Source organism: Rattus norvegicus, chromosome 2 (assembly GCF_021556685.1).
Source record: "Rattus norvegicus strain SHRSP/BbbUtx chromosome 2, alternate assembly SHRSP_T2T, whole genome shotgun sequence".
NCBI classification, from domain to species: Eukaryota; Metazoa; Chordata; class Mammalia; order Rodentia; family Muridae; genus Rattus; species Rattus norvegicus.
In genome coordinates this window covers 29,824,619-29,852,300 of record NC_141535.1, presented here as the reverse complement: position 1 = coordinate 29,852,300, position 27,682 = coordinate 29,824,619, and the positions used below count along the sequence as shown (strand labels likewise).

Sequence of the window (27,682 nt, the reverse complement as noted above, 5' to 3'; positions counted from 1 at the left end):
GTAAATTTACTTTATACTGCTCATTTGGCTTGCAGGGTAAGATTTTATTTTCTTTTTTTTTCTTTTTCTTTTTTTTATTAACTTGAGTATTTCTTATATACATTTCAAGTGTTATTCCCTTTCCCGGTTTCCGGGCAAACATCCCCCTCCCCCTTCCCCTTCCTTATGGGTGTTCCCCTCCCAACCCTCCCCCCATTGCCGCCCTCCCCCCATAGTCTAGTTCACTGGGGGTTCACTCTTAGCAGGACCCAGGGCTTCCCCTTCCACTGGTGCTCTTACTAGGATATTCATTGCTACCTATGGGGTCAGAGTCCAGGGTCAGTCCATGTATAGTATTTAGGTAGTGGCTTAGTCCCTGGAAGCTCTGGTTGCTTGACATTGTTGTACATATAGGGTCTCGAGCCCCTTCAAGCTCTTCCAGTTCTTTCTCTGATTCCTTCAACGGGGGACCTATTCTCAGTTCAGTGGTTTGCTGCTGGCATTCGCCTCTGTATTTGCTGTATTCTGGCTGTGTCTCTCAGGAGCGATCTACATCCGGCTCCTGTCAGTCTACACTTCTTTGCTTCATCCATCTTGTCTAATTGGGTGGCTGTATATGTATGGGCCACATGTGGGGCAGGCTCCGAATGGGTGTTCCTTCAGTCTCTGTTTTAATCTTTGCCTCTCCCTTCCCTGCCAAGGGTATTCTTTTTCCTCATTTAAAGAAGGAGTGAAGCATTCACATTTTGATCATCCGTCTTGAGTTTCGTTTGTTCTAGGGATCTAGGGTAATTCAAGCATTTGGGCTAAAAGCCACTTATCAATGAGTGCATACCATGTATGTCTTTCTGTGATTGGGTTAGCTCACTCAGGATGATATTTTCCAGTTCCAACCATTTGCCTACGAATTTCATAAACTCGTTGTTTTTGACAGCTGAGTAATATTCCATTGTGTAGATGTACCACATTTTCTGTATCCATTCCTCTGTTGAAGGGCATCTGGGTTCTTTCCAGCTTCTGGCTATTATAAATAAGGCTGCGATGAACATAGTGGAGCACGTGTCTCTTTTATATGTTGAGGCATCTTTTGGGTATATGCCCAAGAGAGGTATAGCTGGATCCTCAGGCAGTTCAATGTCCAATTTTCTGAGGAACCTCCAGACTGATTTCCAGAATGGTTTTACCAGTCTGCAATCCCACCAACAATGGAGGAGTGTTCCTCTTTCTCCAAATCCTCGCCAGCATCTGCTGTCACCTGAGTTTTTGATCTTAGCCATTCTCACTGGTGTGAGGTGAAATCTCAGGGTTGTTTTGATTTGCATTTCCCTTATGACTAAAGATGTTGAACATTTCTTTAGGTGTTTCTCAGCCATTCGGCATTCCTCAGCTGTGAATTCTTCGTTTAGCTCTGAACCCCATTTTTAATAGGGTTATTTGTCTACCTGCGGTCTAACTTCTTGAGTTCTTTGTATATTTTGGATATAAGGCCTCTATCTGTTGTAGGATTGGTAAAGATCTTTTCCCAATCTGTTGGTTGCCGTTTTGTCCTAACCACAGTATCCTTTGCCTTACAGAAGCTTTGCAGTTTTATGAGATCCCATTTGTCGATTTTGATCTTAGAGCATGAGCCATTGGTGTTTTGTTCAGGAAATTTTTTCCAGTGCCCATGTGTTCCAGATGCTTCCCTAGTTTTTCTTCTATTAGTTTGAGTGTGTCTGGTTTGATGTGGAGGTCCTTGATCCACTTGGACTTAAGCTTTGAACAGGGTGATAAGGATGGATCGATCTGCATTCTTCTACATGTTGCCCTCCAGTTGAACCAGCACCATTTGCTGAAAATGCTATCTTTTTTCCATTGGATGGTTTTGGCTCCTTTGTCAAAAATCAAGTGACCATAGGTGTGTGGGTTCATTTCTGGGTCTTCAATTCTATTCCATTGGTCTATCTGTCTGTCTCTGTACCAATACCATGCAGTTTTTATCACTACTGCTCTGTAATACTGCTTGAGTTCAGGGATAGTGATTCCCCCTGAAGTCCTTTTATTGTTGAGGATAGCTTTAGCTATCCTGGGTTTTTTGTTATTCCAGATGAATTTGCAAATTGTTCTGTCTAACTCTTTGAAGAATTGGATTGGTATTTTGATGGGGATTGCACTGAATCTGTAGATTGCTTTTGGTAAAATGGCCATTTTTACTATATTAATCCTGCCAATCCATGAGCATGGGAGATCTTTCCATCTTCTGAGGTCTTCTTCAATTTCTTTCCTCAGTGTCTTGAAGTTCTTATTGTACAGATCTTTTACTTGCTTGGTTAAAGTCACACCGAGGTACTTTATATTATTTGGGTCTATTATGAAGGGTGTCGTTTCCCTAATTTCTTTCTCGGCTTGTTTCTCTTTTGTATAGAGGAAGGCAACTGATTTATTTGAATTAATTTTGTTCCCAGCCACTTTGCTGAAGTTGTTTATCCGCTTTAGTAGTTCTCTGGTGGAACTTTTGGGATCACTTAAATATACTATCATGTCATCTGCAAATAGTGATATTTTGACTTCTTCTTTTCCGATCTGTATCCCCTTTATCTCCTTTTGTTGTCTGATTGCTCTGGCTAGAACTTCAAGAACTATATTGAATAAGTAGGGAGAGAGTGGGCAGCCTTGTCTAGTCCCTGATTTTAGTGGGATTGCTTCAAGTTTCTCTCCATTTAGTTTAATGTTAGCAACTGGTTTGCTGTATATGGCTTTTACTATGTTTAGGTATGGGCCTTGAATTCCTATTCTTTCCAGGACTTTTATCATGAAGGGGTGTTGAATTTTGTCAAATGCTTTCTCAGCATCTAATGAAATGATCATGTGGTTCTGTTCCTTCAGTTTGTTTATATGATGGATCACTTTGATGGTTTTCCGTATATTAAACCATCCCTGCATGCCTGGGATGAAGCCTACTTGATCATGGTGGATGATTGTTTTGATGTGCTCTTGAATTCGGTTTGCCAGAATTTTATTGAGTATTTTTGCGTCGATATTCATAAGGGAAATTGGTCTGAAGTTCTCTTTCTTTGTTGTGTCTTTGTGTGGTTTACGTATAAGAGTAATTGTGGCTTCGTAGAAGGAATTCGGTAGTGCTCCATCTGTTTCAATTTTGTGGAATAGTTTGGATAATATTGGTATGAGGTCTTCTATGAAGGTTTGATAGAATTCTGCACTAAACCCGTCTGGACCTGGGCTCTTTTTGGTTGGGAGACCTTTAATGACTGCTTCTATTTCCTTAGGAGTTATGGGGTTGTTTAACTGGTTTATCTGTTCCTGATTTAACTTCGATACCTGGTATCTGTCTAGGAAATTGTCCATTTCCTGAAGATTTTCAAGTTTTGTTGAATATAGGTTTTTATAGTAAGATCTGATGATTTTTTGAATTTCCTCTGAATCTGTTGTTATGTCTCCCTTTTCATTTCTGATTTTGTTAATTTGGACACACTCTCTGTGTCCTCTCGTTAGTCTGGCTAAGGGTTTATCTATCTTGTTGATTTTCTCAAAGAACCAACTTTTGGTTCTGTTGATTCTTTCTATGGTCCTTTTTGTTTCTACTTGGTTGATTTCAGCTCTGAGTGATTATTTCCTGCCTTCTACTCCTCCTGGGTGTATTTGCTTCTTTTTGTTCTAGAGCTTTTAGGTGTGCTGTCAAGCTGCTGACATATGCTCTTTCCTGTTTCTTTCTGCAGGCACTCAGCGCTATGAGTTTTCCTCTTAGCACAGCTTTCATTGTGTCCCATAAGTTTGGGTATGTTGTATCTTCATTTTCCTTAATTCTAAAAAGTTTTTAATTTGTTTCTTTATTTCTTCCTTGACCAGGTTATCATTAGTAGAGCATTGTTCAATTTCCACGTATATGTGGGCATTCTTCCCTTATTGTTATTGAAGACCAGTTTTAGGCCGTGGTGGTCCGATAGCACGCATGGGATTATTTCTATCTTTCTGTACCTGTTGAGGCCCGTTTTTTGACCAATTATATGGTCAATTTTGGAGAAAGTACCATGAGGAGCTGAGAAGAAGGTATATCCTTTTGTTTTAGGATAGAATGTTCTATAAATATCTGTTAAGTCCATTTGGCTCATGACTTCTCTTAGTCTGTCGACATCACTGTTTAATTTCTGTTTCCATGATCTGTCCATTGATGAGAGTGGGGTGTTGAAATCTCCCACTATTATTGTGTGAGGTGCAATGTGTGTTTTGAGCTTTAGTAAGGTTTCTTTTACGTATGTAGGTGCCCTTGTATTTGGGGCATAGATATTTAGGATTGAGAGTTCATCTTGGTGGATTTTTCCTTTGATGAATATGAAGTGTCCTTCCTTATCTTTTTTGATGACTTTTAGTTGGAAATTGATTTTATTTGATATTAGAATGGCTACTCCAGCTTGCTTCTTCTGACCATTTGCTTGGAAAGTTGTTTTCCAGCCTTTCACTCTTTTGTAGTGTCTGTCTTTGTCTCTGAGGTGTGTTTCCTGTAGGCAGCAGAATGCAGGGTCTTCATTGCGTATCCAGTTTGTTAATCTGTGTCTTTTTATTGGGGAGTTGAGACCACTGATGTTGAGAGATATTAAGGAATAGTGATTATTGCTTCCTGTTATATTCGTATTTGGAGGTGAGATGTTTGTGTTCTTGTGTTCTCTTTGTTTTGTTGCCAAGACGATTAGTTTCTTGCTTCTTCTAGGGTATAGCTTGCCTCCTTATGTTGGGCTTTACCATTTATTATCCTTTGTAGTGCTGGATTTGTAGAAAGATATTGTGTAAATTTGGTTTTGTCATGGAATATCTTGGTTTCTCCATCAATGTTAATTGAGAGTTTTGCTGGATACAGTAACCTGGGCTGGCATTTGTGTTCTCTTAGAGTCTGTATGACATCAGTCCAGGATCTTCTGGCCTTCATAGTTTCTGGCGAGAAGTTTGGTGTGATTCTGATAGGTCTGCCTTTATATGTTACTTGACCTTTTTCCCTTACTGCTTTTAATATTCTTTCTTTATTTTGTGCGTTTGGTGTTTTGACAATTATGTGACGGGAGGTGTTTCTTTTCTGGTCCAATCTATTTGGAGTTCTGTAGGCTTCTTGTATGTCTATGGGTATCTCTTTTTTTAGGTTAGGGAAGTTTTCTTCTATGATTTTGTTGAAGATATTTACTGGTCCTTTGAGCTGGGAGTCTTCACTCTCTTCTATACCTATTATCCTTAGGTTTGATCTTCTCATTGAGTCCTGGATTTCCTGTATGTTTTGGACCAGTAGCTTTTTCCGCTTTACATTATCTTTGACAGTTGAGTCAATGATTTCTATGGAATCTTCTGCTCCCGAGATTCTCTCCTCTATCTCTTGTATTCTGTTGGTGAAGCTTGTATCTACAGCTCCTTGTCTCTTCTTTTGGTTTTCTATATCCAGGGTTGTTTCCATGTGTTCTTTCTTGATTGCTTCTATTTCCATTTTTAATTCCTTCAACTGTTTGTGTTTTCCTGGAATTCTTTCAGGGATTTTTGTGTCTCCTCTCTATGGGCTTCTACTTGTTTATTTATGTTTTCCTGGAATTCTTTCAGGCATTTTTGTGTCTCCTCTCTATGGGCTTCTACTTGTTTATTTATGTTTTCCTGGAATTCTTTCAGGGATTTTTGCGATTCTTTCAGGCATTTTTGCGATTCCTCTCTGTAGGCTTCTACTTGTTCTCTAAAGGAGTTCTTCACGTCTTTCTTGAAGTCCTCCAGCATCATGATCAAATATGATTTTGAAACTAGATCTTGCTTTTCTGGTGTGTTTGGATATTCCATGTTTGTTTTTTTTTTTTTTTTTTTTGGTTCTTTTTTTCGGAGCTGGGGACCGAACCCAGGGCCTTGCGCTTCCTAGGTAAGCGCTCTACCACTGAGCTAAATCCCCAGCCCCTCCATGTTTGTTTTGATGGGAGAATTGGGCTCCGATGGTGCCATGTAGTCTTGGTTTCTGTTGCTTGGGTTCTTGCGCTTGCCTCTCGCCATCAGATTATCTCTAGTGTTACTTTGTTCTGCTATTTCTGACAGTGGCTAGACTGTCCTATAAGCCTGTGTGTCAGGAGTGCTGTAGACCTGTTTTCCTCTCTTTCAGTCAGTTATGGGAACAGAGTGTTCTGCTTTCCGGCGTGTAGTTTTTCCTCTCTACAGGTCTTCAGCTGTTCCTGTGGGCCTGTGTCTTGAGTTCACCAGGCAGCTTTCTTGCAGCAGAAAATTTGGTCTTACCTGTGGTCCCGGGGCTCAAGTTCGCTCGTGGGGTGCTGCCCACGGGCTCTCTGCAGCGGCAGCAACCAGGAAGACCTGTGCCGCCCCTTCCGGGAGCTTCAGTGCACCAGGGTTCCAGATGGTCTTTGGCTTTTTCCTCTGGCGTCCGAGATGTGTGTGCAGAGAGCAGTCTCTTCTGGTTTCCCAGGCTTGTCTGCCTCTCTGAAGGTTCAGCTCTCCCTCCCACGGGATTTGGGTGCAGAGAACTGTTTATCCGGTCTGTTTCCTTCAGGTTCTGGTGGTGTCTCAGGCAGGGGTCCTGCCGCTCCTGGGCCCTCCCCCACGGGAGCCCAGAGGCCTTATACAGTTTCCTCTTGGGCCAGGGATGTGGGCAGGGGTGAGCAGTGTTGGTGGTCTCTTCCGCTCTGCAGCCTCAGGAGTGCCCACCTGACCAGGCGGTTGGGTCTGTCTCTCACAGGGTCTCGTACTTCATTTCTTTAAGGGAGTTATTTATGTCCTTTTTAAAGTCCCCCATCATTATCATAAAATGTGATTTTTAAATCTAAATCTTGCTTTTCTAGTGTCTTTGGATATCCAGTATTTTCTTTGGGGGAGAACTGGGCTCTGATTATGTCAAGTAGACTTGGTTTCTGTTGCTTAGGCTCCTGGGCTTGCCTCTTGCTATTGGGTTGTCTGCTGTTAGCTTGTCTTGCTGTTTTGGACAGTGGCTTAACCCTCCTGTAGGCCTCTATGTCAGCACTCCTGTAGAACCGTTTTCCAGTTTTCTTTCAGCCGTTTCTGTGAACAGGTGCTCTGCTCTCAGATGTGTAGGCGCTCCTGGTGACTGTCTTTTAGCTCTTTGCATAGGGAGGAATCAGATGGGTCCTGTCCTTGACTGCTCTTAGTTCCTTGCTCCCAGGGGGCACAGCTGGCACTAAGCGATTCACTCTTGGGTCGGGAATGTGGGCAAAGTGTAGTCTCCTCTGATTTCTCATGAGTGTCTGCACTTCTGAGGGTCCAGCTCTCTCCCCATGGGATTTGGGTGCAGGGAGCTGTTTGACCAGTTCAGTTCATTTCCAGGTGCTGACCAGAACAGCAGGTACCTGTAGTTGACTGTTCCTATATTCCTGTGTCCAGAGTCACTATGCAGTTTCCTGTTGGACCAGGGATGTGGGCAGAGGTGGGCAGAAGTGGCAGTCTGTCCTGTGGTCTCAGGACAGTCCTCACTTCTGGGTGTTCAGCTCTCTTCCCCAGGATCAGCATTTTGCTCTTTATACACCATGAACATGCAGTGCCCTCAGAGGGTATCTGACCATCTGAAACTGGAGTTAGAGAGTTGTGACCTGCCATGTGTTGACACAGATCCTTTGGAAGGTATAGTCAGTGCTCTTAAACACTGATCCATTATTCTGCCTTACACATTAATATTTTGAATGCAACAAATTAGGAAATAAATTCTCTTGGCCCTTGTCTATTCAAAAGCTCTGTTCTCCATATTCACTAATTAAAACATAAGGATAAGGTGCACACATGGCTCAGCCATTAAAAGGCTAGGTCCACATCCAAAAAGATTAAAGTAAAATACACTACCGTCTGAAACTGCAGTCCTAAAGGATCTGATGCCCTCTTCTGGCCTCCTTGGGCACTGCATGTATATGAGGTACAGATACACACATGTAGGCAAAATATTAAGACACATAAAATAAATAAAATCTCAGAAGTAGAGGGTGTCAATAAGGATTCCTGTGGTATTCTTGCCAGCCACTTTAGCTTAGTTAGTAAACTATAGACCCACTGAGAGAGCCTGTCTTAAAATTAAAACAGAGACCTACACACACAAACACACACACACACACACACACACACACACACACACACACACAGACCAACAATAAAAATACTGGCTACTGGGTCACTCTATATAGTTTCACTAAGCACAAACACTGAATATATTCACACTTTTTCACTGTTTAGGAGAGAATGATCTCTTGAAAAGAATAGAACATAAGAATACTTAGATACCTCCATATTCCATGTCTTTTTGTTTTATAATTCACAGCTATATCACTTATATGTGATGTGATCATGATTATCACTATATACTAAATTCTATAAGTTTTTAAAATATACCTCCAGTTGTCTAATACAAATACCAATGATAGAATTAATTTTTTAAATGTACTCTTTTTATTTTTAGAATAATAATCTAAAATTCGATTTCTCCACTATTAAATGTTGAAAATTATTTATGTGGCTGAGAATGTCTTCATGTAGTATTTATAACCATAGCAATAATCCCACATCCAGTTAATCAGTCAGAAAATAAAGTTTTCCCCACTTAGTTACACTCATCAATTTGGGGTATTAGCCAGATCTTGTAAAACCACATATTCTTAAGAATTTGTTTATTCTTTCTTAGTCTAAATACATGAAAGTCTAAAGAGTTCGTCAAAAGAAGCCTTCCTACCTTAGTCTGAATGTTAGTTCACATCTCCTATCTCTGTAGATACGAATTCAGTAACATAGGACTACACTTAGGCTGAAATAGCATGGGAACATTTACAAATCCTTATTGCTGTGCTCTTAATGCTATATACATATAAACAAGTACTCAAGAGAGTTACAAAGAGTTTAGGGTCCATGTCCATGGCTGTGTGTGTACAATGTACATATGGTTGAGCATGAGGGCACAGGTGTGCCTGTGAATATGGAGCCCAGAGGCCACCTCCAGATGTCATTCACTGGAAGTCTTGCTTTCTGAGACAGGGTCTCTGTTCTCTAAGATGGGGACACTGGGATCTGGTGCACACTGACTAGCCAAAGGAGTCTGGTCAGTGGGCCCCAGAAAACTGCCTGTTTCCACTCCCTCAGCATTGGGTTTTTCCTTTTGTGGGTTCTAGGGATGGAACTCAGGTCTTCACATTTGTCTTCCAACTGAGTCATGTCCTCATCCCTGTGCTATTGTTGGGAATAGTAAGAATCTTCCTCCATAGATTTGTCAAAAAGAAAAGAGAACTTAAAAAGAGAAAGGATATTGTTGTGTTTAAAACTCTTGAGTTCCGGGGCAGGAGAGATGGCTCAGTGGGTAAGAGCCCTGACTAATCTTTTAGGAAGATCAGGGTCAGATTCTAAACAACCACAGGGTAGAAATGTTACTCCTGTCCCAGGGACTCTGATGCTCTCTGCTGGCCTCTGAGGGTACTGCATGGATGTGGTACACAGACATTAAATGCAGACAGAACACTCATACAGTAATAGTAATCATCATCAGCATCATCAGCATCATCACAACACACTAATAATTTTCTTTTAAAACCTAGAAACAAAACTCTTGAGTTGTTTACTGAACTGCATGTAGAGAAAAGTAAACAACATACATCCAAACAGGAGTCACTTCATGCTTCCCCTCAAAACTGTTGCGTACTTGTAAGTTAGAACTTGTAAGCCTCAGATGGGTGTCGGGCTCATGCTATCTCCCAGCACACAGGTGGCTGAGGCACAAGCATTCTGAATCTGAGGTCAACATGGTTGCACATTAAAATCCTGTCTCAAACACCAAAATATCTGCCACATACATCATCACTAATATTAGACTCTTTGTGGAAATCATATCAGACAATTAAAAATTAGATTCATGTTTTCTTCTGACTTACAAGACTTGTGTGACACACAATGGAAAAATAATTCTTTAAAATACATACTGATTCTCTAATCCCCACATAAGATTGTATCTTCCCTCATAATTCTAGCAGGTGTTAAAACCATTTGTTAGTATAAGAATCACTTCAGTTCCCACTTTAAATGTCTTCATTCTTTCACTCGTTCTCCTAAGAAAATAGAAATCTAACTTGACAAGCACCATTACCTTTAAATGGTTCCCTGCAGAAGCACCATGTAAAGGCAAAATCCCATCTACATTTTCACAGTTCACATTTGCACCAGCTTTTAATAACTCTATAATTATATCATCAAATCCCCCACTTGATGCCTTATGAAGGGGTGTCCAACCTGAAAAAGAAAAAAAAATAAGAAAGCTGCTCCATAACTATTAAGATTCATGAAATATCTTTATTTTGAGGGCTCTTGTGTTAGTAAACTCAATAACTCCATTAAAATACATGTAAATGTACTAAGTATTGAATAAGAAATGATTTTAGAAGTATTGTTTTAAAACATATGAACTTCATTTTGGGAAAAAGGTAATCTCTTCATAAATACTGTTGATAAAGGTGCCAAACCAGAAACAGGGTAGGTGCTGGTCAAGGAGCTTGGTTTTGACACTATCTAGCTTTCCTGTCTCAGACTTGCACTGCTACATTTCTATTTAAAGTGGCACCTGACTCAGTAAACCTTTGCATTTCCATCTTTAATTATGTACACAAGATTATTTTCTGTATAAGAATACCACAAAAATGATTTTTAGAACAGGTTTAGAATAAGAAAGACAAACAGGAAAAAAGGGAGTTGTGAACATTTTGCATTTCCTCCTCATTCAGAGAATGGGATTAGAGCTTCCCAGGAGAAGCCTAACTTCCTTCCCTTCTCACTCTATGCATCCTTGAAACAATGACAAATCTGATTATTCGCCAAACTAAAATATGGTATAAAAATACAGTTCAAACATAGCTAAGTATCACCCCGTGTCAAAATTAGGGGTGAAGGAAAAAAAAAACAGTATTTCAGTGAGTTCAAATTAAAAAACAAATAATTAAAAGGGCCCAAACCTGCATTATCTTTGAGATTCACATCTGCTCCAGATTCTATTAGCATTTTCACTAGGGAAAGATTTCCTCCTTTGGAAGCCACATGGAGCCGGCTTTCTCCTTTGGCATTTCTCTTATTGATTCCAGCTGTGTTCACTTCTGTAATTATATCAAGCAAATCTGAGCCTTATTTTCTGCAAAATGCTCATTGTTTATGAATGTCCTTAGAAAATATAGACCTACTTCCTGATAATACTATAAACAAGAGGCACAACACTAAACATGTAACTTTTCCTTTAAAAGATGAAGTGTTTATTTTATGTCACAGTTTCAGGTTAAGAGACCATCACCATGTAGGGAGTCACAGGAACAGGAGTTTGAAATAACTGGCTAAGAATCTTGCAAATTGATTATATTTAAGTATGCAAATAAAATAAAATTCCAGAAACAGTAGGGAGTTTTAATGATAAAATTGATACTACCTACTAGATACCATATTTCCTTCCACTAGATGTTTCCTTCAAGGTGCTTCTAAACTGGGAACGCATCAGTTAATTTTCAGAATGAGTTCATGTTAAGTGAGTTATAAAATAAAATTTTAATTTCTTGAGCATGTATCAGTGGACAGGAAAAACTGTTTGCTGCTTTTGGTTCAAATCCTAAGTAAGAAGAAGTAACAGTGCTTTGCACTGATTCAAGCAAATACTCAAACATTTGGTCAGAACAAACCTGCTTCCATCCTCTTCACCTCGCTCTCGAGTCCTGTAATGAAGGAACGCTTGTTTTCCTAAGATGATGGAATTCTGGTGTTATAGGCACTTTCAGGCTGCCTGTTTCAGTGCCTGCCTGCAATCTCAATGCTCACTTGGGAGGCTGAGGCTGGAGAGTCGTGAGTTTCAGGTCACCCTGGGATCCATGTAATATAATAATATAGTGAAACTCTATCCTTCTTACAGTTGTTTCTCAATGTGCATGTTCCTAGCCCATACGGTGCCAAGTAACAAACTGGCCTTTTGGATTCTGGTTTTCTTTACTATAAAACTCAATACAAAATCATGTCCAAAGAGCCCATTTTAAAGTCTTTTCTTCACAGTGTAAGTTAGAGAGATTAAGCTGGAAATAAAATTAATGAACAAACCCTGTTTTTCCTCATTTTTTCCACATATTCTGCTACATTACAGTACTTTTTTGTTTTCTGTTTTTTATGTTTGGTTCATTTTGTTTTTTAAATATCAAAGAAAATACAGAAGAACAGAGGGTAGACTTGAACAAATTTGAGGAGGGGAATTGGAATGTTACTCTTAAAGAGTGAATTGCCTTAGCAGACTGTGGGATGCTTCAGTTCAACTGCCTGCAAAGAGATTCATGGGGAAAAAAGCCTATCTGATCCCAGGCAGCCAGCACCAGTTATGTGTGGACACAGGAAAACTGACTGAAAGCTGATACAGAGTAAAGTTGGGACTCTGAGGTCCCCTTTCCAAGTCTAAATTGAAGGGAAACCACTCATTTTATCTTGTACTGAATAGAACCCTCCTGAAACTCAAGAACCAAGAGGTTGGTTTTCTGCATGAACCACATTACGGAAGATGGAAATTAACAAAAAAGCAAAACAGGGTTAGGTAAGAAACAGAAGACTGTCCATGACACCAACAGTATGAGTACTATCTAGTGAGTCTTCTACAAAGGCTGAGTATTCAGCTCAAACCTACTTGAGAGCAAACTCTAAAAACCCCTCTTAAGAATTCCAACTCCTGGGGTTGGGGATTTAGCTCAGTGGTAGAGCTCTTACCTAGGAAGTGCAAGGCCCTGGGTTCGGTCCGCAGCTCCAAAAAAAAGAACAAAAAAAAAAAAAAAGAATTCCAACTCCTTTTATCATGAAGGGGTGTTGAACTTTGTCAAATGCTTTCTCAGCATCTAATGAAATGATCATGTGGTTTTTATCTTTCAGTTTGTTTATATAGTGGATTAGGTTGATGGTTTTCCGTATATTAAACTATCGCTGCATCCCTGGAATGAAGCCTGCTTGGTCATGATGGATGACTGTTTTGATGTGCTCTTGGATTCGGTTTCAAAGAATTTTATTGAGTATCTTTGTGTTGATATTCATAAGGGAAAGTAAGGCCCATACCTAAACATAGTAAAAGCCATATACAGCAAACCAGTAGCTAATATTAAACTAAATGGAGAGAAACTTGAAGCAATCCCACTAAAATCAGGGACTAGACAAGGCTACCCACTCTCTCCCTACTTCTTCAATATAGTTCTCGAAGTTCCTAGCCAGAGCAATCAGACAACAAAAGGAGATCAAACGGATACAGATTGGAAAGGAAGAAGTCAAAATATCACTATTTACAGATGATATGATTGTATATTTAAGTGATCCCAAAAGTTCAGTGAACACAAAAGAGAAACAAGCTGAGAAAGAAATTAGGGAAATGACACCCTTCATAATAGTCCCAAATAATATAAAATACCTCGGTGTGACTTTAACCAAGCAAGTGAAAGATCTGTATGATAAGAACTTCAAGCCTCTGAAGAAAGAAATTGAAGAAGATCTCAGAAGATGAAAAGATCTCCCATGCTCATGGATTGGCAGGATTAATATAGTAAAAATGGCTATTTTACCAAAAGTGGTCTACAGATTCAATACAATCCCCACCAAAATTCCAACCCAATTCTTCATAGAGTTAGACATAACAATTTGCAAATTCATCGGGAATAACAAAAAATCTAGGATAGCTAAAACTATCCTCAACAATAAAAGGGCTTCCTGAGGAATCACTATCCCTGAACTCAAGCAGTATTACAGAGCAATAGTGATAAAAACTGTATGGTATTGGTACACAGACAGGCAGATAGACCAGAGGAATAGAATTGAAGACCCAGAAATGAACCCACACACCTACGGTCACTTGATTTTTGACAAAGGAGCCAAAACCATCCAATGGAAAGAAGATAGCATTTTCAGCAAATGGTGCTGGTTCAACTGGAGGTCAGGATGTAGAAGAATGCAGATCGACCCATTCTTATCACCCTGTACAAAGCTTAAGACCAAGTGGATCAAGGACCTCCACATCAAACCAGATACACTCAAACTAATAGAAGAAAAAGTGGGGAAGAATCTCGAACACATGGGCACTGGAGAACACTTCCTGAACAAAACACCAATGGCTTATGCTCTAAGATCAAGAATCGATAAATGTGATCTCACAAAACTGCAAAGCTTCTGTAAGGCAAAGGACACTGTTGGGCAACCAACAGATTGGGAAAAGATCTCTACCAATCCTACAACTGATAGAGGGCTCACATCCAAAATATACAACGAACTCATGAAGTTTGACTGCAGGGAGACAAATAACCCTATTAAAAATGGGGTTCAGAGCTAAACAAAGAATTCACAGCTGAGGAATGCCAAATAGCTGAGAAGCACCTAAAGAAACGTTCAACATCTTTAGTCATAAGGGAAATGCAAATCAAAACAACCCTGAGACTTCAACTCACACCAGTGAGAATGTCTAAGATCAAAAACTCTGACGACAGCAGATGCTGGCAAGGATGTGGAGAAAGAGGAACACTCCTCCATTGTTGGTGGGATTGCAAACTGGTACAACCTCTCTGGAAATCAGTCTGGAGGTTCCTCAGAAAATTGAACTACCTGAAGACCCAGCTATACCTCTCTTTTGGGCATATACCCAAAAGATGCCCCAACATATAACAAAGACACATGCTCCACTATGTTCATAGGAGCCTTATTTATAATAGCCAGAAGCTGGAAAGAACCCAGATGCCCTTCAACAGAGGAATGGATACAGAAAATGTGGTACATCTACACAATGGAATACTACTCAGCTATCAAAAACAATGACTTTATGAAATTCATAGGCAAATGGATGGAACTGGAAAACATCATCCTGAGTGAGGTAACCCAATCAGAGAAAAACACATATGGTATGCACTCACTGATAAGTGGATATTAGCCCAAATGCTCAAATTATCCTAAATGCACAGAACACATGAAACTCAAGAAGGATAACCAAAATGCAAATGCTTCATTCCTTCTTTAAAAGGGGAACAGGAATACCCTTGAAAGGGAGTAGGGAGGCAAAGTTTAGAAGAGAGGCCGAAGGAACGACCATTCAGAGCCTGCCCCACATGTGGCCCATACATATACAGCCACCAAACTAGATAAGATGGATGAAGCAAAGAGGTGCAGGCTGAGAGGAACCGGATATTTATCTCTCCTGAGAGACACAGCCAGAATATGGCAAATACATAGGCGAATGCCAGCAACAAAACACTGAACTGAGAAGGGGACCCCTGTTGAAGGAATCAGAGAAAGGACTGAAAGAGCTGAAGGGGCTCGAGACCCCATATGTACAACAATGCCAAGCAACCAGAGCTTCCAGGGACTAAGCCACTACCCAAAGACTATACATGGGCTGACCCTGGGCTCCAACTGCATAGGTAGCAATGAATAGCCTAGTAGGGGCACCAGTGGAAGGGGAAGCCCTTGGTCCTGCCAAGACTGAACCCCCAGTGAACGTGATTGTTGGGGGGAGGGTGGTAGTGGGGGGGAGGATGGGGAGGGAACAACTATATAGAAGCGGAGGGGGAAGGGTTAGGGGGATGTTAGCCTGGAAACCAGGAAAGGTAATAATTAAAATGTAAATAAGAAATACCCAATTTAATAAAGATGGAGAAAAAAAGATAAACAAAACAAAAAAAAAGAAAAGAAAAAAACTGCAAAACTTTTGTGAGGCAAAGGACACTGTCATTAGGACAAAACAGCAACCAACAGATTGGGAAAAGATCTTTACCAACCCTACATCCATAGAGGGCTAATATCCAAAGTATACAAAGAACTCAAGAAGTTAGACTCCAGAGAGCCAAATCACCCTATTAAAAATGGGGTACAGAGCTAAACAAAGCATTCTCAGCTGAGGAATATTGAATGGCTGAGAAGCATCCTTAGTCATCAGGGAGATGCAAATCAAAACAACCCTGAGATTCCATCTCATACCAGTCAGAATAGCTAAGACCAAAAATTCAGGCAATAGCAAATGTTGGTCAGGATGTAGAGAAAGAAGAACACTCTTTCATTGTTGGTGGAATTGCAAACTGAGGAATTGTATAACCTCTCTGGAAATCAGTCTGGAGTTTCCTCAGAAAATTGGACATTCCACTACCTAAGGACCCAGCTATACCTCTTCTGGGCATATACCCAAAAGATACTCCAACATACAACAAAGACACGTGCTCCACTATGTTCATAGGAGCCTTATTTATAGTAGTCAGAAGCTGGAAAGAACCCCGATGCCCTTCAACAGAGGAATGGATACAGAAAATGTGGTACATCTACACAATGGAATATTACTCAGCTATCAAAAACAACGACTTCATGAAATTCATAGGCAAATGGATGGAATTACAAAATATCATCCTGAGTGAGCTAACCCAATCACAGAAAAACACACATGGTATGCACTCATTGATAAGTGGATATTAGCCCAAATGCTTGAATTACCCAAGATGCAATGCATGGACCACATGAAACTCAAGAAGGATGACCAAAATGCGGGTACTTCCCTTCTTCTTTAAAAGGGGAACAAAAACATCAATAGGAGGGGATAGGAAGGCGAAGTTTAGAGCAGAGACTGAAGGAATGGCCATTCAGAGCCTGCCCCATATGTGGCCTATACATATACAGCCATCCAATTAGATAAGATGGATGAAGCTAAGAAGTGTATGCTGACAGGAAATGGATATTGATCTTTCCTGAGAGACACAGCCAGAACATGTCAAATACAGAGGCGAATGCTAGCAGCAAACCACTGAACTAAAACCGGGACCCCTGTTAGAGGAATTAGAGAAAGGACTGAAAGAGCTGAAAGGGCTTGCGACCCCATAAGAACAATACAACCAACCAGAGCTCCCAGGGACTAAACCACTATCCAAAGACTCCAACTGCATATGTAGCAGAGAATGAACTTGTTGGGCACCAGTGAAAGGAGAAGCCCTTGGTCCTGCCAAGGTTGGACACACACACACACACACACACACACACACACACACACAGCCCGCCAGTGTAGGGGCTTGTTGGGGAGAGCGGTAATAGGAGGTGAATGGGGAGGGGAACATCCATATAGAAGAGGAGGGGAAGGAGTTAGGGGGCTGATGGACAGAAAACCCGGAAAGGGAATAACATTTGAAATGTAAATAAGAAATACCCACTTTAATAAAAATGGGAAAAAAAAGAATGGATTGATTTGCATTCTTCTACATGATGACCTCCAGTTGAACCAGTACCATTTATTAAAAATGCTATCTTTTTTCCACTGCATGGTTTTAGCTCCTTTGTCAAAAATCAAGTGACCATAGGTGTGTGGGTTCATTTCTGGGTCTTCAATTCTATTCCACTGATATACTTGCCTGTCTCTATACCAGTATCGTACGTTTTTATCACTATTGCTCTGTAATACAGCTTGTGGGTCAGGGATGGTGATTCCCCCAGAAGTTCTTTTATTGTTGAGAATAGTTTTCACTATCCTGGGTTTTTTGTTATTTCAAATGAATTTGGAAATTGCTCTATCTCTATGAAGAATTGAGTTGGAATTTTGATGGGGATTGCATTGAATCTGTACATTGCTTTAGGCAAGATGTCCATTTTTACAATATTAATCCTGCCAATCCATGAGCATGGGGAATATTTCCATTTTCTGAGACCTTCAATTTCTTTCTTCAGAGACTTGAAGTTCTTTACATACAGATATTTCACTTGCTTGGTTAAAGTCACACCAAGATATTTTATGTTATTTGGGACTGTTGTGAAGGATGTTGTTTCCCTAATTTCTTTCTCAGCCTGTTTATCCTTTGAATAGAGGAAGGGTACTGATTTATTTTAGTTAATTTTATACCTAGACTCTTTGCTGAAGGTGTTTATCAGGCTTAGTAGTTCTCTGGTGGGACTTTTGGGGTCACTTAAGTATACTATCACATCATCTGCAAATAGTGATATTTTTACTTTTCCCTTCAATTTGTATCCCTTTGACCTCCTTTTGTTGTCTGATTGCTCTGGCTAGAACTTCAAGAACTATATTGAATAAGTAGGGAGAGAGTGGGCAGCCTTGTCCAGTCCCTGATTTTAGTGGGATTGCTTCAAGTTTCTCTCCATTTAGTTTAATGTTGGCTACTGGTTTGCTGTATATGGCTTTTACTATGTTTATGTATGGGCCTTGAATTTCTGATCTTTCCAAGACTTTGGAAACATGAAGGGGTGTTGAATTTTGTCAAATGCTTTCTCAGCATCAAATGAGATAATCATGTGGTTTTTTGAGTTTATTTGTAGAGTGGATTATGTTGATGGATTTCTATATATTGAGCCATCCCTGCATTCCTGGGATGAAGACTAATTGATCATGATGGATGATCGTTGGATTCGGTTTGTGAGGGTTTTATTGAGTATTTTTGCATCAATATTCATAAGGGAAATTGGTCTGAAGTTCTTTTCCTTTGTTGGGTCTTTGTGTGATTTAAGTATAGGCATAATTGTGGCTTCATTGAAGGGATTAGGTAGTGCTCCATCTGCATCAATTTTGAGGAGTACTTTGGACAGTATTGGTATGAGGTCTTGTATGAAGTTCTGATAGAATTCTGCACTAAACCCATCTGGTCCTGGGCTTTTTTTTGGGGGGGGGAGACTTTTAATAACTGCTTCTATTTCTTTAGAGTTATGGGACTGTTAAATGGTTTATCTGATCCTGATTTAACTTTGGTACCTGGTATCTGTCTAGAAAGCTGTCCATTTCCTCCAGATTTTCCAGTTTTGTTGAATATAGGATTTTGTAATAGGATCTGGTGATTTTTTTTTAATTTCCTCAGATTCTGTTGTTATATCTCCCTTTTTCATTTTTTTTTGGCCCAATTGATGAGATATAATTGCCCACCTAAACATACAGAGCCCAATACATTCGTAACAACCTGTAAAGGTACAGTGTGGAATCTTAATGTCACCCACCATATTGTCCTGCCATGGCTTCTCTCCCTCTTCCTCCTGTCCCTTTTTCATTTCTGATGATGTTAATTTGGATACACTCTCTGTGCCCTCTGATTAGTCTGGCTAAGGGTTTATCTATCTTGTTCTTGTTCATTTCCTCAAAGAACCAGTTCCTGGGGGTTTTTGTTTGTTTGTTTGTTTGTTTGTTTTGGTATAGTTCTTTTTGTTTCTACTTGGTTGAATGTTTGATGTTACCAAATGCCTTCATTATATTTGTTGAAATAACTTATATAGTTTTTTTCTTTTAGACTATTTACATAATTTGCAGTGAGTAATGTTTAAACTTAAAGCCAGTAACAGTAGTAAAGTTTTTAGGTATTAGTATTTTGGTATGTAAAATCACATTGTTTTATGTATACAACCCAGTGAGTTTGGAAACAAGGATGTACCTCTAAAATCATTATCATCAAGCCTTCCCTCTGTGTCCTTACTGTCTCACGATTTTGTTCCACATGCACAGTTAAACCTTGGTGTCACATCACTCACAGCTCTCCTGCTTCATGCTGACTCTTCCTTAGAATGTGTTTCTATAGACTTCAAATGTATGTATTCTCTATTGCTACTCCTTCCCTTCCTATCTCAGTTCTTTGTATAATGCTTTTAAAGGACATGGATTTTTCAATATCAGGACTACAAAAAAATATCCACTTCTGTTCTCCTTCAAGTTTTTTTCACTTAAACCTTTGCTATAAGAAGGGATGTTATCGGGGCTGGGGATTTAGCTCAGTGGTAGAGCGCTTACCTAGGAAGCGCAAGGCCCTGGGTTCGGTCCCCAGCTCCGGAAAAAAAGAACCAAAAAAAAAAAAAAAAAAAGAAGGGATGTTATCTGTAACACTTAGTCCTTTTTACCAATACTTTGAGATATGGACTTTATCACCCATTGTCTTAGTCAGGGTTTCTATCCCTGCACAAAACATCATGACCAAGAAGCAGGTTGGGGAGGAAAGGGTTTATTCAGCTTAAACTTCCACCTTGCTGTTCATCACCAAAGGAAGTCAGGACTGGAACTCAGGCAGGTCAGGAAGCAGGAGCTGATGCAGAGGCCATGGAGGGATGTTACTTACTGGCTTGCTCCCCTAGCTTGCTCAGCTTGCTTTCTTATAGAACTCAAGACCATCACCCCAGGGATGGCACCACCCACAAAGGGCTGGGTCGTTCCCCCTTGATCACTAATTGAGAAAATGACAGTCCTTACAACTGGATTTCACGGAGGCATTTTCTCAAGGGAGGCTCCTTTCTCTATGATAACTGCAGCTTGTGTCAAGTTGACACACGAAACCAGTCAGTACACCCATCAACTTCATTATTCCCAATGTATATGCTTTCCAAATCTAAACTCCTTTTTCCATTTCATTGATTTATCTGTCTGGTCCTACCTATCCCATGACAAATGACTTTAATTTCAGTAGCTTTCTAACATTTTATCCTTTATACAGAACAGACTCTTACCATACTATCTTTGATTTAATTTTCTGAATATATACTTTTCTACTTGAGAGTATCATTTTGTAGTATTCTCATAGCTAATGTCCAGCCATTAGAATAGTAAAATAAATAAGAAAACAAACTCATGTATATGGCACCAGAGAGATTATTCAATAGATAAGAATACTCAATGTATAACAGTATTTGCTTTGCAAGCATGAAGATCTGAGTTCAAATACCTAGCACCCATGTAAAAATACAGGCCTAGCTTACACATGCCAAATCCCCAACACTAGGAGGCAAAAGGAGGAGGATCTGATAGTCATCCTGTTTAGCTAAAACAGTAAGCTTCCAGGCCAGTGAGGGATTCTGTGTCCAGGAAATAGTATGAAGCAAGCAAGACACCTGATGCACTGTTGCACAGGTATGCATACCAACACTCAAATGCACGCAACACACAACACACACATACACACCTGTATGGTTTTGTGTGTGCATGGTTGACATGTAAGCGTGATACATGTGAATATATGTGCAGGTGTGGAGGACAGCAGAGGTCAATGTCAAGGGTTTGCTCAACCAGTTGAGACAAAGTTTCTCACTGAACTTATTATAGCTAATGGACTTGACAAGACAGCTGGTCATCAATACCTACACATCTTCTCATTACTGCCTCTCTAAGTGCTGGGATTATAAGAATGTGCTGTTGTTTCTTGCTTTTTAAATGTGTGTGCCTTAGTCCCTGTCCTACTGCTCTGAAGAGGCAATATGACCAAGGCAACACCCACAAAGCAAAGCATTTAATTATGGGCTTACAATCTCAGAGGGTGTCCAGTATCTTCATGGCAGGAACATGGCAGCATACAAGGCACTGGAGAAGTAGCTGAGAGAGTCCTGATCCTCAGACTGGTGGGGGCGGGGGCTGTACCTGGCATGGGCATCTGAAACTTCAAAACCCAGCTGCAGTGATGCACTTCCTCCAACAAGGACAAAACTATACCAACAAGGCCACATTTCCTAACCCTTCCAATCTTTCCAAACAGTTCCACTCCCTGGTGACTAAACATTCAAATAGATGAGCCTATGAGGACCATTCTTATTCAAACCACTGCAGTGCTGGAAACTAAATTCAGGTCCTGGTATTTGTTTGGCAATTACTCTACTGATTGAGCTACCTCCTCAGCCCCCACCTCCTACTTTGATAGAGATCCTATGCACGTGTGAAGTAACAGAGAGAAGAAAGTTGCTGAAGTTCTAAATCTAACTGAGAACTAGTTCCTTGTTTTCATTTGTGCACGTCTCATTTTGGTCTCTCAGAAGGAATTTTAAATCCATACACATAGGCATGACATATGTTTATTGTAACAGGTGGTCCTTACCCTCTTTATTTTAGCACTGTAATTATTATCATTATATATGTTTCTCTTACATTGTTTATCCAGTTAATATTGAGATGAAGTAAACTATTTGGAGAGTTTTTGATTTATTCAAGTTGTCTATATTTTATTTTGAAGGAATTCAGATTATCAGAAAAGGTATGTAAAGAGATTAATGTTCTGAGGCTTTAGCCAAGGGGTAGAGTGTTTGCCTAGCATGTATGAAGCCCTGAGTTTGATCTGAGTAGAAAAGAAAAATAAGCAAAGTATCCAATTTAACATTTTGCCACAACTTTAAATCATTTTTATCTATCCTGTTTGTCCATTCCTCCATCCATCCATCCATTAATTCATCCACTCACCTACCCATCCATCCATCCATCCATCCATCCATCCATCATCTGCCATGCACAGATAGATAACTATTATACAATAGACCTTTTATCACTAATATGTAAGTAATATTTTCTAAGAATATCAACATTCTCTTATACAAGACTATTATTTTCATGTAGCAGTGAATAGCCTTGTTGGGGCACCAGTGGAAGGGGAAGCCCTTGGTCCTGCCAAGGTTGGACCCCCAGTGTAGGGGATTGATGGGGGCAGTAATGGGGGTGGGTGGGGAGGGGAACCCCCATCGAGAAGGGGAAGGGAAAAGGTTAGGGGGCTGATGGACAGGAAACTGGGAAAGGAAATAACATTTGAAATGTAAACAAGAAATACTCAATTTAATAAAAATGGAAGGAAAAAAAAAAGACCAGTCAGGAAGAAAAAAAAGAGTATTATTTTCAAATTCAAAAATTCAAAACAGATGTAATCTCTAGTTCATGTTTCAATTTTGTCAAGTCTACTATTAATTTTAACCAGTAATTCTATATTATTTTATTGTAACAAATTTTAGTTCAATATTATGGGTTATATAGAAACAGAACTTGTTAATTAATGACTGCTCTCTTTTCTCAACTAGTATTTTTGGTATGTACTGTCAGTTTTTTTGCTGTGTTAGCCATACACACAAATGTGAAAGTATCCTCCATGCTGCTCTCTATAGTAGAAAGTATGGAAAATATTCCTACCCTGGGAGCCATTAAGCTCAAATCCACTTATGCCACAGCATCATTGAAACGGATAACTCATCAATAAAACTGAATTTACATTGTATATTGTTTTTATTCAGTTCTGTTTCTATAGGCTACTTAAAAATGAAATACTCAAAATATGTCTCACCATTTTTTATTCTAAGTTGTTCATTTTTCCTTATCTGTTCATTCTTGAATCTGGATGAATGCATGTTCTTCCTTTTACTGTCAATCATCAAAACAGAATCCTTGATTCTTTTAAAAAATGGACTTATTAAATAAGTGCAATGTTTTCTACAAGCATTCATGGAGAATCGCATGAAATTTAACAAAAAGTTGAAACCCCTAAGATAGTTACTGAGTTATTCTCAACTGACAAAGCAACTTCGACATGGCGGTGGAAGCCAGGTAAGCCGTAGCGAACTGAGAGAAGGCCCACTCCAGGCTCTTAGTTCCATCACATTGGTGTAGCCACTTACAAATGTGGGGATTGTGAGCCGTCTCCCCTTTGCTCTCCAAGAAGGCATGTCTCTGTCCCCTCTAGCCACCCTGTAGGGAAAGAGGCAGGCCCTTCGTAGGCTGTGGGGGTAAAGGGACTTGTGGGTGACAGGGCACTGATTAAAACTACAAACAAGAAAAAGCTTTTTGCTTAAGGGTAAGCCTCCAACAACCTCCAGCACCCAATTACTGTAGCACATCTGGTTAGATCTGTAGCACATCTGGTGAAAAAGATACAATTAAGCATACCTGAAATTCTCAGTTGTAAATATGCTATTTATTCGATCCTTACAGCTAAGTGCTTCTGATAAAATCCTCTCTGGCCTCTCCAGTATGACATCTGTATGCACATCTCTGCTTGCTCTTAGTTTTTCCAGTCTAGATGATCTTCTTAGTACACGAGGTGTTTTCTGGGTAGAGGTGTTTTTCATGGAATCTGAATTTTCCTTTTTGTTTAGTTGCTCATAAGAGGTGGCATTTTCATGAGTCAATGTTTGTAATCTAAATGGTTTTGGGTCTTCTATATTCTATAAAGATATATATCCATAAATAGTTACAACATTAAAAGAACAAGTTAAATCTATATTCTCTTCTATTAAAACTAAATTAATTTAAAAGCATATATGAAGACATGAAAAATCTATAGTCATATTTTTAAAAGAACATAGATTGTAAGCTTATAAATTACATAAGTAGCTAGTCTTGGTGACATATGTCTACACTCACAGCACTTGGAAATCTAACACAAGAGAATTTTGAGTTTAAGAGCAGCTTGGACTTCATAGGGAGACCTGGGGCAGTAGAAGGAAATAAATAAATAAAGGAAAGACTTTCAAATTACTTTTATCAATTTTTACTTTAAATTTCAGAGGAAAATATAAGGTTCCTTTGGTGCTTAATTTGGCAGGAAATAAGTCATATAGAATATGGCACCCATATAAGAACATGACAAAGACCAGATCAATGGTCTGTGCACTTCCTTGGCAGAAGCAATGACATTTAAGGGACAAGGTGATATACAACTTCCATACTTTCAAAGCTCAATGGTATGTCATGAATTCTTCCTATTTCTCCTTAACAATCTACTACTGATCTCACTTCTATGAAGACATTTACACTTTACATGTACCACATAAACCTTGAACTCATTTATATATCCAGATGCAAAGCTTCTCAAAGTATTGAAAATTTAAACACAGCTGAGTATTTGATAGGATTCATTGTCCATGAATTTCCTTTCTATCTACTGCTTAAAAGGTTTCTCATCTTAAACTTGAAGAATTGCTAAAACCTGTATTTACTTTACCAATATTAATCAGATTTTCTACATTTTAGTCATAGTTCTTCTTCTCATACTATAACAGTGAAATGTTTAATTATCTCTATCTCCTTGATTAATGTTTCTGTTTTTGTTTCTTGATCCTACAGTGTCTATCTGAGCTAGACTCCAGGTTATATGCTGCAACAAAAACTCATGTCTTCTCAAAATCATCTTGGGGATGTATACGCAATATTTTGTTAATAGCTAAGAGGAAATAAAAGGAACCTAAGTTTCCATTATTATTAATTTATATTTACATAATACATTTATATATCATTTCATAACCTAAAAGTTTCAAAGTGCTAAGTTTCTTCACACTAAAAATAAAAGCAACATATATTTAAAAAATAAGTTGCAGTGTATCCTGTATTATACAGTCTCATTTGAATAAAATAAAGTTACATGGACTAGAAGTCATTGAAGATGCACCAAACTATCAAAAATATTTAGAGAGTAAATCTATAGGAGACTTTTGTTACCATTCTGTTAAACAATCTTAAAATGCAATGATATGTTCTTTTTGGTTTTGATTGATCTGAGACAGGGTGTTACTAAGACCCCATGCTGGCCTTAAACTCCTGAACTGTTGACTCTGCTGCCTCAGCCTCTCTAATTATAAGTACACACCACCATATTGCCTTTAATTAATTTTATAATAATAATAATAAAAACTGTCAACATGAAAAGAGAACTTGGCACCTGTTACACATCTACAGGGCCTCCAGGCATAATGCTGTAGGAATTCTAAAACCACAGGCTATGGCATTTTACTTGTATTCCAAATAGGGCTTAAAGAAGGCTTGATTCTCCCCTCCATACCTAGTAGCCCAGATTATTCCATATCCAATTGCAGGGCTCAGTAACTACTCTGTACTCAGGTAAATATAGTAATATTCTAAACAAAGAGAAATTTCTGGTAAAAAATTCTTTCCTATTGTTCCAAACCCTAATGATATGCCTTCTTATGTAAGTTGGGGAGAAAATAATTTTCCCAGTACTTCTGAAAGGATCAATCTATGTATGAAAGTTATCTTTCCCCAGTATCTTCCAGATGTTGGTAATTGGTGAGATGATTTGAATGTAACGCAATAAAGGTTGTTACAGGTCACTATAAAAATTAGCTTCAGATTTTCATATTGTGTATAACCACCTGTCCTACTGATAGATGGTTGTTCTACCACCTGGACAAACTGAACTATTTAAATAATAGGGTAGCAAATTCACCTGTGCTATGTGTGTACAATCTTCATCTTTCTGAGACATGGCAGGCTGCACTTCTAAACATCCATTTCCACCACTAACACTGCTGCTTCTCTCTTGTCCTTGACAGATGGGTCCCACATCAGCACCTGGCAATGTGTTGATGGCTGCCAGCAATTGAGCTGGCAACACAGCACCAGCCTTGTTTCCTAGTTCATCTCTATCACCTGCTGACAAGGCACTCGAAGGGACAGACACAGAACTCATGGAATTGCTCAATGAGGTCAAGAACTCTTGAGGACTGAAGTCATTCATTATTTCAAGCAGTCTTTCTTCTTGGGTATATTCTGGTGATTCTAGTAACTTTTCTAATGCAGACACAAATGTTTCAAGAGAGCTTTCTTCATCTTTGGTTTCTATAGAAGTCAAGGTCAGTGTTACTTTCTTTCCAGGCTCAGAAAATGTGTTTGGTACTGCTAAGGTCTTCACTGGCTCTGTTAATTGTTCCTTTAAGGTAACCAAATCAGATGCCATAAGAGAAGTCCCTGAGAGAAGACTAACTTCAGGGGAATCTGAGTTTTCACTTAGTTCCTGTGTGTTACATAAAACAAGGCAATATTTAAAATTAAAAGTTAGATTTAGAACTCATTTTGATAATTTACTTTTACCAAATTTCTACTTCATCCATATTACTTTCCTGTATGAAATCAATAATGCCTGAATACATGGTTAAATATTTAACCATGAGTGGTTAAATGGACTAAGAGAAACACTGGCTGGATCACAGATGACAAATTATCTCTTCAACTAAGCTTTAATTATCTGTCCCAATAAAAGAGACAGATGTTCTAGTTAGTTAAATTAACAAATGACCTCAATATGTCACAGCTTAAGTAAGGATATAAAATTCTTGCCAAATATTTCTATGTCATACAATTATAAAATTGATACCACTTCCCTTTGTGAATGAATATGCAAATGTGAATAAAGAAAGAACAGAAAATCAGAAAGAGAGATAGAAATGAAGATGCAAGTCTATGAAATTTTATGAATCCTGACTCTAAATTTATAACCCTCAGTTTTTGTTGTTTTAAACAACAACGACAACAACATAAAACACAACTTTCTCAGGGAGTTATTTTCAAGAGCAACACCGTATCAGGTTGTACTTGCTCTCACAGAGCTTGAGTGTCCAATATTAGAATTACTTTTAGAGCTGCTATCCAATTAGCTACTATGTTGCTCAGGAAAATATGTATGTTAAAGGGATTGAAATTCATGGTTTTCAGTCACGTTGGCTGCTCCCCCAAAATGTGTCTACTACCTCTCTGGCGGGATGCATTATCATCTCCTAAGACTGCTATTAATTTGCTCTAAGTTGAACAAAAGAAGTAAAAAATCCATATATTCTATGGAGCACCATTTTATCCCATGTTTATAGCATACAGAACCTAATACGATACCTTTATTTATTTGTAATGCTATCATTTTCTTTAAGATAAGAAATCTAAGAAATGGCTCCTACCCATTATTTGTGTCACATCCTAAGAGTCCCCTGCTATTTAGTTCTTTTATGTTTTTTAAATTCAAGACACTAAGGTGTACTAGGAATAATACGTAAGAGGAACCTTCAGGGAAGGGAGGCAACAGACTCGTACTGATTTTTCTGAAAATACTTTGATGTGAGAAAAATTAATCAAGTTTCTTTCCCACAAATGTTTTAAAACATATAAAGGTCTAAGATACAATGCTCCCCAAAGGTTTTAAAAGTTTTTTTTACAGGATGATCTATTAGGAAAGATTGGTATAACCAGTGAAAGAAGTAA

At 39.0% G+C, this 27,682-nt stretch overlaps 1 protein-coding gene across 1 annotated transcript in view; it reads right to left on the bottom strand.

Moving 5' to 3' along the window:
- Positions 1-27,682, bottom strand: part of Ankrd31 (ankyrin repeat domain 31) — a 148,953-nt gene that overhangs the window by 84,569 nt on the left and 36,702 nt on the right. The window contains exons 7-10 of the mRNA XM_087639036.1: positions 23,585-23,862; positions 22,986-23,062; positions 10,926-11,063; positions 10,067-10,209 (exon numbers count right to left, since the gene is read on the bottom strand). Of these exons, the coding sequence (XP_087495162.1) occupies positions 10,067-10,209; positions 10,926-11,063; positions 22,986-23,062; positions 23,585-23,862 (636 nt within the window). The remainder of the gene's footprint in view (positions 1-10,066; positions 10,210-10,925; positions 11,064-22,985; positions 23,063-23,584; positions 23,863-27,682) is intronic.